At 39.8% G+C, this 12,779-nt stretch overlaps 2 protein-coding genes across 4 annotated transcripts in view; both read left to right on the top strand.

Annotated features, from left to right (window-relative positions):
• Positions 1–4,709, top strand: part of LOC107801183 (cyanate hydratase) — a 6,707-nt gene extending 1,998 nt beyond the window's left edge. Inside the window, exons 2-5 of one of the 3 annotated variants that reach the window (XR_001651600.2) lie at positions 1,417–1,488; positions 2,878–2,986; positions 3,572–3,687; positions 4,285–4,709. Coding sequence is in view for 2 of the 3 variants with exons in the window: in XM_016624472.2 (XP_016479958.1) it covers positions 1,417–1,488; positions 2,878–2,986; positions 4,285–4,326 (223 nt within the window). In the remaining variant the exon portion in view is untranslated. Of the gene's footprint in view, positions 1–1,416; positions 1,489–2,877; positions 2,987–3,173; positions 3,446–3,571; positions 3,688–4,284 lie in introns of those variants that run through there. The other 2 variants (XM_016624472.2, XM_016624480.2) reach the window with 2 other exon arrangements.
• A 2,398-nt stretch (positions 4,710–7,107) lies between these two features.
• On the top strand, positions 7,108–12,495 carry LOC142162021 (uncharacterized). Its single transcript, XM_075218320.1, has 4 exons — positions 7,108–7,542; positions 8,299–8,385; positions 8,479–8,749; positions 12,446–12,495. Exons 1-4 carry the CDS (start codon positions 7,108–7,110, stop codon positions 12,493–12,495), a joined length of 843 nt encoding a protein of 280 aa, XP_075074421.1.
• The last annotated feature ends 284 nt before the right edge of the window (positions 12,496–12,779 follow it).

The following is a 12,779-nucleotide window of genomic DNA, read 5'->3' as shown; positions in this document are numbered from 1 at the left end:
CAATTAAGATACAATGAAGTGGATTACTTAATACTTGAATCAAGTTAATAAGAATGTTGCTATAGTGTATGATAGTTGATAGAACTAGAGGAAGATGTGGGATACAGGAAATTGGAGATTCTTATGTAGAGATTGGATGAAAGTTATACTCCTAGTTAGAAAGTGAAACATTCTTGTATAACATTCACATGTCCAGCAGTCAGAGGCGGATCGAAAATATAAGCAGTGCTGCACGTGCACTTATTGCTTTGTTGCTATAGTGTATGATAGTTGATAGAACTAGAGGAAGATGTGGGATACAGGAAATTGGAGATTCTTATGTAGAGATTGGATGAAAGTTATACTCCTAGTTAGAAAGTGAAACATTCTTGTATAACATTCACATGTCCAGCGGTCAGAGGCGGATCGAAAATATAAGCAGTGCTGCACGTGCACTTATTGCTTTGTGCTCGACTATATACCTTTATATAGAATATATAAAGAAGCTTTTTAACTAGGAGTATAACTTTCATCCAATCTCTACATAAGAATCTCCAATTTCCTGTATCCCACATCTTCCTCTAGTTCTATCAACTATCATACACTATAGCAACATTAAAGCTTTGCAGAAAATGAACAATTAAGATACAATGAAGTGGATTACTTAATACTTGAATCAAGTTAATAAGAATGTTGCTATAGTGTATGATAGTTGATAGAACTAGAGGAAGATGTGGGATACAGGAAATTGGAGATTCTTATGTAGAGATTGGATGAAAGTTATACTCCTAGTTAGAAAGTGAAACATTCTTGTATAACATTCACATGTCCACCAGTCAGAGGCGGATCGAAAATATAAGCAGTGCTGCACGTGCACTTATTGCTTTGTTGCTATAGTGTATGATAGTTGATAGAACTAGAGGAAGATGTGGGATACAGGAAATTGGAGATTCTTATGTAGAGATTGGATGAAAGTTATACTCCTAGTTAGAAAGTGAAACATTCTTGTATAACATTCACATGTCCAGCAGTCAGAGGCGGATCGAAAATATAAGCAGTGCAGCACTTATTGCTTTGTGCTCGACTATATACCTTTATATAGAATATATAAAGAAGCTTTTTAAGATTATGTATATATGTTAAGTGGTGTACCCACGGTCTTTAAACCTTGAATCTGCTTTCGCCAGCATCACATAAAGTGTTGTTAATGGAGACACCGGGGCAGGAGAAAACACAGAAGGAACAGAATGTGGGAAAGCTGCTGACTTTCCATTTCATTGTTCCTGTGAAATCATTAGATTATTAGGTAACAACATATATCAGTGCTAATTGCTTAAGTGTTGTGAAGTTGTCAGCGAGACCTTTTGGCAAAGTTTTTTGGAAAGCTTTGTGTAGTTGCATGTCAGACTAAATTCGGCTATTTTGTCTCTTCAACAGATTGAATGAAGCTGTCATGCATTTTGGTGAGAGCATCAAGGAAATTATTAACGAAGAATTTGGCGATGGCATGTAAGTTACTCCACTTAACACATTAATTAAATACTCGTGCTTATTTTACTGATTCAAAAGAAATTTGGCTATACAATCTTTTCTTGTATGTGCATGTGTTTAGATTCATACTCTGGAAATGCTCTCTGCCTTTAAACTTCAGGAGCGCCAGATCTTGTGAACTCTTATGAATCGCCTCTGACTTGCATAAGTTCATCTCTGGTTTATTGCAAGTCATGTTTCATTAAGAAGCCAGTCAAAGATAATTAGAACTTGCACGGCGTGTTTAGAGTCAACAAGCTGCTATGCAATAATGTTTTTTAATCGCTGGATAATGAACTAGATAACAAGGGGATTATAATCCCTTCTTCCTTATCTGCCATTTGTTTAGACTTTAGTGTTTTTTGCTAAGGGGATTGGGAATGATATCCTATTCCTTAGGATGAAAAATAACCTCCCTCTAGCACTCACCCGCCAGTATGCTTTCTTCTAAACCCGCCTCATCCCCATTACCCTCTACCCGATTGAATGGATTAATATTGAAAAAGAAAAGTACAACTGCAATTTCACAGCTAACTGATGAGTCAAATGTAAGAAAAGTTTTTTACGGCTCGTCCACCTTGCCTTTATTAATCATCAACCAATGCCCTTAGTGTATTCTCCTTCATAATCTTATTATAATCCTGTGGTCTATATAGTGACTTTATCTTGTCTGGTGAATCAGACTACTTGACATAACTAGATTGTATATACAACTAGCATGAACTATTCATCACTGCTGCATACATGTTGTGTGTAAACAGTAAGATATTATAATTGGCTAGCCATTTATAAAAGATAAACAAGAGCAGAGGATATTATGAGTCATGGCCACATTTCGAAGGGAAGAGCTAAAAGAAATTCTACTGTCTATTTCTGTTTAGTTTGATAGCATGAATCTTAAAGAACTAACCATTAACACACTCTTTATTTGGCTGCATTGACTTATCTTGTTTTAACCATCTTCAATTCTGAGTCATTGACATACTTTGTCTAGTTTCTGTTAGCTAAATGGGAAACTATTATCGGGCTTGAGGTGTTGTATTGCTCTAGGAGTGTATTCATTCTGTAGCTCTAATTTTCTTAGACCATGCCCTAGTAATGCTTATCTCAATTCTTTGGTTCTTTATGGTGATACACAACCAAAATGGAGTGTCCAGTTCCACAGATATTTTAACAATTTACTCTACATAATTCAAGCTATATATGTTTTTTTTTGGATAAGGATCTATATGTGTATGTTCCATGAGATTTTATGTTACAGTTAATTGTTAAACACATGCAAGCGCACTTTCACTAGGCTTCCTGCACATGATATATTTGTATTTATTTGATACATGAGATTTTTTACTTATGACTGTTGATGTTTAGCATGTCAGCTATAGACTTTTTCTGCTCAGTTGACAAAGTCAAAGGTGTGGATGGGAAGGATCGTGTTGTTGTGACTTTTGACGGAAAGTATCTGCCACACACTGAGCAGGTTAGTTTCCTTTTACATTTCATAATTGTAAAGTTTGTTTCTCCAAATTATTGTCTACAGAAACGACCAATCACTAGGCCCTTCTAGTTCCTGCCCCACTCACCTCCCACCCACAAAGTACGAGAAAATAGAAGATTCATCTTATGTAGAGATCTTGATTTTTTGTTTGTTTGATCTGATTATAAAGGCTTCTGGACCTGCATATTCTGTATGAGCCAGCACTACAAAGTGGTGCTTAATTTCGGTGCTGAGTGTCTGATCTCAATTGTGCTTTAGTTAACTAATCAGAGAGCTCGTCGCTGCAGCAATCAATAGAATAAAATGCTTTCCTCACATCCTTTTCAAAAGTTTTAGCATTTCTTCTTCTGTCTGAACTTTTTTACAGTTTTGAAAAAACTGTCCGTATTGTAAATTTCAAGAAGTTACATAGTTGATATCAAACGGATATTAAAGTTCAAATGTGGGGTAATATGTTCACATAAATCAGATATCATCAATAAGTTGCAACAGCCAAAATAAATTTCTTATCAGCTAATCTTGCAAAATACAAGTCAAAGCTTCATGGTAATACTCAAATCTTCATAGGAAGGCAAAGTGTGCTGTGTGATATCGTACGACTGGAGGGACTTGTCTGTTTAAACAACTGGTGGGATGTTAATTAACAGCTTGGTTGGATGGCTATTATGTATCGTCTCATAATGGTATAGTATTGTATTGTATTGTACTGTATCTTTTTGATGTATACAATGTTTGTATAGATTGTATTGTCGTCGTTTCATGATGTCATGCACCAACAATATAAAGAATAAACTTGCAATATTATAAAGAAAAAGTAAGGTACGAGGTAAAATTATTATAGAAAAGATAGGGTAAAGGATAAAATAGGATTATTTTTGATAATAAAGAAAGGCAAGATGAGAGAAAAAAAAAGGTAACGACGCGACCATTCCAAATCGGTCGTATTATAAAGTGGCACTTTTTTTTGCTACGTAACGGCGGATTTAACGATACGATATAACAAAATTTAAGTTACAATCAAAATAAATATTGTATTTAAAGTAGCAATACGATATAATACAACAAGTAACAACCATACAAACGAGCTGTAAAAAGGTGTATAGAGTCAATTCTTAACATTTCTATATTCAATGTGTAGCTCTGGGATCATCTGAACAGATTTTGCGTGATCAAGTCACTGCCAAACGCAGTTATATCAAATCTGATTGATTCTGTAGTTTGGTTTTGTAGCACATTGTCTGTGATATAATCTGCTTAACACTATTTTCTTTTCTTTCCAGAAATCTGAGCATATGGTGTCAAGGTTCATGCGGAAGGAATAAACGTAGTTAGTATTAGCAGTTCGTGTCAAGCTGTCGATCTTTTTCACCAATAAACATTGATTATGTATTTATACTGAATTTCTTTTCTTTTCTACTCGTCAATGTTCTCATCTTGGGAGGGGAGCATTGGCGTAGCTAGTAAAGTTGCTGTCATGTAACCAAGAGGACACGGGTTCGAGCCGTGGAAACAACCTCTTGCAGAAATGCACGGTAAGGCTGCGTCCGGCCCTTCCCTGGATCCCGCGCATAGCGGGAGCTTAGTGCACCGGGCTGCCGTTGTTCTCATCTTGTCTGAATAATAGTCACTCGTGTTAGTCTGAGTTTTGAATTGCCAAATGCAAATAGTATATGGTATTTATATGTATGTATTTGAGTTGCCAAAATTTGATAATTTTTATGTATGTGTTTGGGTTGCCAAATATTATGTTCAGCATGTATATGTGTTTGATGAATGAAAAATCAATGCATTGTTTTTTTGTGTACATAATGTGATGATCCGCCATGTCATCATACCACATAGGCGTCATTTGGCATATATTAATGACATGTGGAATCTTACATAAGAAGAAGGCTAGCATTTGTGAGAAGATTTTAGAGAATTATGAACATTTCCTTAGGAAGAACCTAGATCTTTATGGATTTGCTAGGAAAGTTCTTGGAATCTTCTAGGCTTGTAGAGAATTTTAGAGAAAGCTCTTATCTTGTAAATATTAAGGACTTGTGTAATAATTAATATTTACACACTATCCCCTAGGAGACTAGTATATAAAGGGGGCCACTCATTTGTAATTCACCAAGCAAACAATTCAAGTTCTCTCTAATACAAAGCTTCCTTTAACAATTCTCGTGTGTTCTTTCTTCCATTCTCTTAGCGATCTTGAGTGTAGTAAGGCTGACTTGACATAGCAAGAACGTGAACAAGTTGTGTAAGATTGTGAGCGAGTTATCAAGTGTCGCACGTGTACTTAGTTAACAACTAAGGACGTGACAAAGTGGTATCAGAGCAAAGGTTTCAACTAAGGGAATGGCGAACGACGGAGAAATTAATGCTACCAACACCCAAGCCAACGTCATTCAGGATGCTGCTGGCAAGAGCGGCCGTAGCAAAAAGAGAAATGTCACCAACAAGAGCCAGGAGGTGTCACCTGAGGTTGTGTCAAACGAAGAGCTTACATCCCAAGAACCATCTGCCATTAAGGCGAGCGAGGATGAATTGGAGGTCCTTCTAGAGGACGCCTCGCTCGGTAAAGAGTGGGTGATGAAGATGAACGCGGGGATGGACACCGTGGAGATCTTTGGCCTGCACTTGGGGAAGGTGGAAGGCACCGTTAGCGTTCTTGAGGGGCACACTCTTGAAGAGATTGAGAGTATCTGAAATGACTTGGAGGGACGTACACATACTGAGATGGAACTAAGGCAAACCATCACTGCCTTAGAGTGCATACTCATGGAGGCTTTAAGTGCTATCAATGCTATGAAGGCAAAGATAGAGTCACTCGAGGAGCATGTCAATGCTGGCGTGACCGAGGCAGCCAACAATGTTGTGGTGACGAGGGAGGCCAAGATCGAGGCTCCCAAACCCCCGGTGTTCAAAGGTGTTCGTGATGCTCAAGAAGTGGAAAACTTCCTTTGGCACTTGGAGAACTACTTTAGGCATGACAAAATGAGGGACGACGAGGCCAAGATCAACATTGCGGTATTGTACCTCTCAGAAACTGCCATGCTATGGTGGAGAAGGAAGATGGTCGGCGTGGATAAAGGTCTATGTACTATTAGCACATGAGATCAGTTCGAAGCGGAGTTCAAGCGACAGTTCTTTCCAAACAATGTCTTGTACGAGGCAAGGCACAAGCTTAGGGAATTGAAGCAAACAAGGAGCATACGTAACTATGTCACGGAGTTCACTACCCTTATGCTTCAAATCCCCAACTTGAACAATGATGACTTGTTGTTCCACTTCATGGACGGGTTGCAAAATTGGGCTAAGTAGGAGTTGCAACGCCGACAAGTCACTGATATAGACCAAGCCATAGTGGAGGTCGAATCATTGATGGATTTCAGGCATGACAAGCACGACAAAGGCAATGGCAAGGAGTCAAAGGTTAACAATGTCAAAGGTGGGGGAGACCGTGGAAAAGGCAAGGAGATACAACAACAATACTCCAAGACTCAAGATCCCAAAAAGTCGAGTGGTCGTCAGGACTACGCCGAAAAGAAGGCACAGGCCGAGAAGAAGGGATGCTACATATAAAGAGGGCCGCACGGCTTCAGGAATTGTCCCGACCTCAAGAGCCTCAGTGCCATGGTCCGTGAACGGAAGAAGCAGCCGCAAGGAGAGAGTTCGGGAACCGCACAATTGGGTATGATCGGATTATGTGGTGCTGTCACAAAGCAAGCTATCCAACCTACCGAGAATGGCAATCAGTACGTGAATCTCACCATCAACAACAAGCCCGCTCGTGCAATGGTGGATACTGGAGCAACTCATAATTTCGTGACTGAGGCTGCCGCAAAGAGACTGGAATTGAAGCTTGCTCCAACAACTCTCACGTCAAGACCGTGAATGTCGAGGTACAAAATGCTCGTGGGGTAGCTAATGGAGTTGGTGTCAAATTGGGAACTTGGAAAGGTATGACAAACTTTACCGTAACCGCTATGGATATCTTTGACATCATACTGGGGCAAGAGTTCTTTAGACATTATCATACTTTGATCGACCCCTACCTCCAACGTCTCTTAGTTACGGAGAGAGAAGGAGTTTGCATGGTACCTACAGTGACTATGCCACACGGACAGATCCAAGCACAACTCTCAATCATTCAGGTTGTCAAGGGGATCAAGAAGGGGGAGCCGGTGTTTGTGGAAACCATTGCAAGTCTAGAGGAAGACAAGAATTTTCAAGAGATAGTGCCACCTTGCATAGAGAAGTTGCTTGAGGAAAACCAAGATGTCATGCCCGAGGAGTTGCCTAAGCACTTGCCGCCTAGGCGAGAGGTGGATCACAAGATTGAGTTAGAGCCAGGGGCTAAGCCACCTGCATTTGCTCCATATCGTATGGCACCGCCTGCGCTAGAGGAGCTCAAGAAACAATTGAAAGAGTTGTTGGATGCTGGTCACATTTTCCCATCAAAGGCACCTGTCGGCACACCAGTATTGTTCCAGAAGAAGAAGGATGGATCGCTGCGTTTGTGCAGAGACTACCGCGCACTTAATAAGGTTACAGTGAAGAATAAGTACACGATCCCACTCATTGCTGACTTGTTCGATAGACTTAGGCAAGCCAAGTACTTTACCAAGGTGGATCTTCGAAAGGGCTACTACCAGGTTCGCATTGCAGAAAGGGATGAGCTAAAGACAACATATGTGACGAGATATGGAGCCTTTGAGTGGTTGGTGATGCCCTTCGCCTTAACCAATGCACCTGCCACATTTTGTACCCTTATGAACAAGATTTTTCATCCCTACCTTGATCAGTTCGTGGTAGTCTATCTATATGACATAGTCATCTACATCAACACCTTGGAGGAACACATAGAGCACTTAAGGAAGGTTTTCCAAGTCTTGCGGGAGAACGGGCTATACATCAAGAGGGAGAAGTGCGAGTTTGCACAATCAAAGGTGCACTTCTTGGGCCATGTAATTAGCAATGGCGAGCTACGCATGAACGAGGCTAAGGTACGTGTTATCCAAGAGTGCGAGGCACCTATAAAGGTAACTGAGTTGAGATCCTTCCTTGGCCTTGTTAACTACTATCGTCGGTTCATCAATGGATACTTAGCAAAGGTCGCACCGTTGACTGAGTTGCTAAAGAAGAACAAGCCATGGGTTTGGACGGAGCATTGTCAAAAGGCGTTTAAATGCCTTAAGGCAGATGTAACAGATGAGCCAGTCTTGGCGTGACCTAACTTTGCCAAGACATTTGAGGTGCACACAGATGCCTCAGACTTCGCCATTGGGGGTGTCCTGATGCAGGATAAGCATCCCATAGCATTTGAGAGCCGTAAGTTAAATGTGACGGAGCGGCGTTACACGGTGCAAGAGAAGGAAATGACTGCCATTGTGCATTGCCTTCGTACATGGAGACATTATCTGCTCGGGTCGAGGGTCGTGGTCAAGACTGATAATGTGGCTACTAGCTACTTTCAGACATAGAAGAAGCTCACACCAAAGCAGGCTAGGTGGCAGGAGTTCTTGGCCGAGTTTGATTATGCGCTGGAGTATAAGCCGGGCAAAGGTAACGTTGTAGCCGACGCCTTGAGCCAGAAAGCCGAGCTTACTGCAATCACTTCAGTGAGATGGGACATTTGGGAGGCTATAAAAGAAGGCATGTGGCATGATCCAGCAGCCAAACAGCTTATCGAGTTAGCCAACAAAGGCAAGACGGGACGGTTTTGGATAGAAGACGACCTACTACTTACCACAGGTTGGCGGGTCTATGTTCCTAAGTTTGGAGACATTAGACGATGGATCATAAGGGAGAGTCATGACACAATGTAGGCTGGTCATCCAGGTCAACGTCATACTAGGGCCTTGGTTGAGTCAGTCTACTATTGGCCACGCATGCGAGATGACATAGAGTGCTATGTGCAGACTTGTCTTGTCTGTCAACAGGACAAGGTTGAACAACAACAACCCGGAGGACTTTTGGAGCCACTACCAGTTGCAGAGCGTCCATGGGAGAGCGTGACTATGGACTTTATCACTTGCCTACCGAAGTCTGACGGTTATGGTACTATTATGGTGGTCGTGGATAGATTTTCCAAATATGCCACCTTCATGCCCGCCTCACCGGGTTGCATAGCTAAGGAAGCCGCCAAGTTATTCTTTAAGAACGTGGTAAAGTATTGGGGCTTGCTTCACTTTAGTATTATGACTTGTGCGTGTGGTCGGAATTGAATTTCGGGAAGTTCGGAGTTGGTTTGGAATGAAAACTCTCATTTTGGAAGCTTTAAGTTGGAAGAATTAACTAAGGTTTGATTTTTAAGTAAACGACCTCAGAATCGGGATTTGAAGGTTCTAACAGGTTCGTATGATGATTTTGGACTTGGGCGTATGTCAGGATGGGGTTTTAGATGATCCGGGAGCGTTTCAGCGTCTATTGTGAAAGGTTGGCATTTTGAAAGAATTTCATAAATTTGGGTTGAAGTGCATTTCAATGTTATCGATGTCCGTTTGTGATTTTGAGTCTGGGAATAGCTCCGTATGGTAATTTAGGTATTGGGAGCGCATCCAGAAGTAGATTTGGAGGTCTGTAGGATATTTCAGGGTCATTTGGCGAAAGTTGAAAATTTAAAGGTTTTGGAAAAGTTTGACCGGGAGTGTACTTTTTGATATCGGGGTCGGATTGCGATTCAGGAAGTGGGAGTAGGTCCGCAATGTCAATTATGACTTGTGTGCAAAATTTAAGGTCAATCGGAATTGATTTGATAGGTTTCGGGATTGAATGCAGAAGTTAAAATTTCTTAGTTTCATTAGGCTTGAATTAGGAGTGTGATTCGTGTCAAGGCAGATCATCAGTGATCGAGACCCCCGCTTCACTGGAAAATTTTGGAGAGAGTTGTTCGACATACTTGTCACGGAACTGTATTTTTCTACTAGTTTCCACCCATAAACGGATGGACAAACGGAACGGGTCAATGTCTTACTAGAATGCTACTTGAGGCATTATGGAAGCGCGAATCAGAAAGATTGAGCAAGGCTCCTAGACATTGCCCAATTCTCTTATAACTTGCAGCGGAGTGAGTCCACGGAGCGGACACCATTTGAGCTAGCCACAAGCCAACAACCACAAACTCCACATTCATTACCAGTCGCGTTCGAGGGAAAGAGTTTGGGGGCTTATCATATGGCCAAAGGATGGGAGGAGGAGCTCGACACTGCTAAGTCCTACTTGGATAAGGCAACTAAGAAGATGAAAAATTTTCCGGACTATAAGCGACGTCCCACAGACTATAGAGTTGGGGACATGGTCATGGTGAAGTTTAACCCAAGACAGTTCAAGGCACTACAGGGCATGCATCAGAATTTGATTCGCAAGTACGAGGGGCCATTTAAGATCGTCGCCAAGGTAGGGAAGATCTCATACAAGCTTGACATGTCATCGTATCTTAAGATCTATCTTGTCTTCCTTGCCAGCATTCTTAAGCCATATCATGAAGATAAGGATGATCTGAGTAGGGGCCAATCAAGTCGAGCGCCAATGACTATCACTGCCTCGCATGATCGGGAGATTGAGGCTATCATAGATTACCAGGCCAGACGAAAACAATGGAAAAAAGTCACCGTTGTGTTCCTCGTCCATTGGAAAGGGCAATCACCAGAGGAGGCCACGTGGGAACCATATGAAGACTTGTGGCAATTCAAAGATAAGATCCGAGAGTTTATGCAGCAGCATTGCGCCGCGGTCGTCGCAATATCGGGTGGGGGAGAGTGTGATGACCCGCCATGTCATCATACTATATAGGCACCATTTGGCATATATTAATGCCATGTGGAAGCTTACATAAGAAGAAGGCTAGCATTTGTGAGAAGATTCTAGAGAAGTATGGACATTTCTTTAGGAAGAACCTAGATCCTTATGGATTTGCTAGGAAAGTCCTTGGAATCTTCTAAGCTTGTAGAGAATTCTAGAGAAAGCCCTTATCTTGTAAATATCAAGGACTTGTGTAATAATTAATATTTACACACTAGCCCCTAGGAGACTAGTATATAAAGGGGGTCATTCATTTGTAATTCACCAAGCAAGCAATTCAAGTTTTCTCTAATACAAAGCTTCCTTTAACAATTTTCTTGTGTTCTTTCTTCCATTCTCTTAGCGATCTTGAGTGTAGTAAGGCTGACTTGCATAGCAAGAACGTGAGCAAGTTATGCAAGATCGTGAGCGAATTGTCAAGTACCGCACGTGTACTTAGTTAACAACTAAGGACTTGACAATAAGATGAATAACATGTCTTGTGAAACTAATACCCTCAAAGCACTAAGCTTTGATTCTTGAATATCAAATCAAACATTAGATAATTTTCTTTTACTTCAACTTATCTCATCTGATATGATCCACAAAATGAATGGCCCTTATCCCCAATTTATTCTACTCTTATTATGAATTATCTTTCCTATAATGTGCAGATTCATACGAGTTACTATCATTTTACTCTTAAATAATTTCTATCTTTATTTATCTATTTAGATCTAAAAGACTCCTCTACTTTTTTTCTTCTTCTTGTTTTTTTTTTAAAAAATTTTATTTTTGCACATGAATTGGTATTCTTAACCTCACAATTCGGCACAAAGTGATGTCTTTTTTAATAGATTTGGCGTGCTTCTTGAATTGTAGAGCCAAAGCAATTTTTAAAAACACAACTAATAGAGAGTAAAAATAGACTCTCTATATAAATAAACGTGCAAGATTAATATTAGTCTGAATAATTATATCATCTAAGTTCTACTTCATAAAATCAATCATATATAGATTATACTTATCCTATTATAAAAGTATGAAGGTCCAACATGAAATTCGTTTGATTTTTTTAATTTTAAAATGGATAAAATTATCATTAATTACAGAAATTTTAAAAACTATTGATGGGTAATTTGGAGATGAAAACTTTAATAATAGACAACTTGAGATTTAAAAGAATAAAAGTATAGGAATACAGCCGCTGCCCCCAACCCAAACATTTTCAATCAAATGTCCTATTCTTTTGTAAATGATGTTTTAATTTCTTTTATATCTTTCTTAGTATTTGTACATTGACTGATGATTTTCAATATATTGATGGATGGTCAAGGATTCTATACTGGTAGTTTCTTCCCCTGTTGATACACATAAATGATCAATATTCCTCATTTTTAGGAAGTATAATACACAATTACCCATTGAGATTGTCGCACTTTATCAAATGCACCCTTTTACTTTGCGGACCCTTTCAAGTCCACATGGCATGGAGTGTATATCACTTGCTTAAAGAGAGAGAGGGGATCAAAAAAGAAAATTAAAATTTTATTTTTTCGCAAGATTTTTTATTAAATGTATTTTTTTACTTTTCTTTCTTTTTTTGGTTTGCTTTTCCTCCTCGCTTTCCTTTTCTTTCTTCTTGCTTCCTTCTTCTTTTGTTAACAGGTCCCTCCTCCCTCACTTCACCGCCTCCATCTCTACTAAATCCACCGTAATTCTTCTTCAATAAAACGAAAATAAGCTACACTATACATATTCGGCCATTAAATCATACCCCCACCACTTTGATTGCTACAATCTCCACCACATCAATTTCAAAAAATAGAAAAGTTTAGGAAGCTTCGACCAAAAAAATATAAAGACCTAATTGAAATCCCGCAATTTTGTTTTCTAAAGACTCTTCAGGAAGAATATGTTGAAAAAAATTGGATGATTATGGAGAATAAAAAGTTTAGCTTCAGGCGTATCAAAGACATTGTCCTTAAGGATATTTCGCCCA

The sequence above is a fragment of the Nicotiana tabacum genome, chromosome 7, assembly GCF_000715075.1.
Source record: "Nicotiana tabacum cultivar K326 chromosome 7, ASM71507v2, whole genome shotgun sequence".
Lineage (NCBI taxonomy): Eukaryota > Viridiplantae > Streptophyta > Magnoliopsida > Solanales > Solanaceae > Nicotiana > Nicotiana tabacum.
The sequence above is the reverse complement of the archived record's forward strand: the minus strand, read 5'-3'. Positions and strand labels throughout refer to the sequence as shown.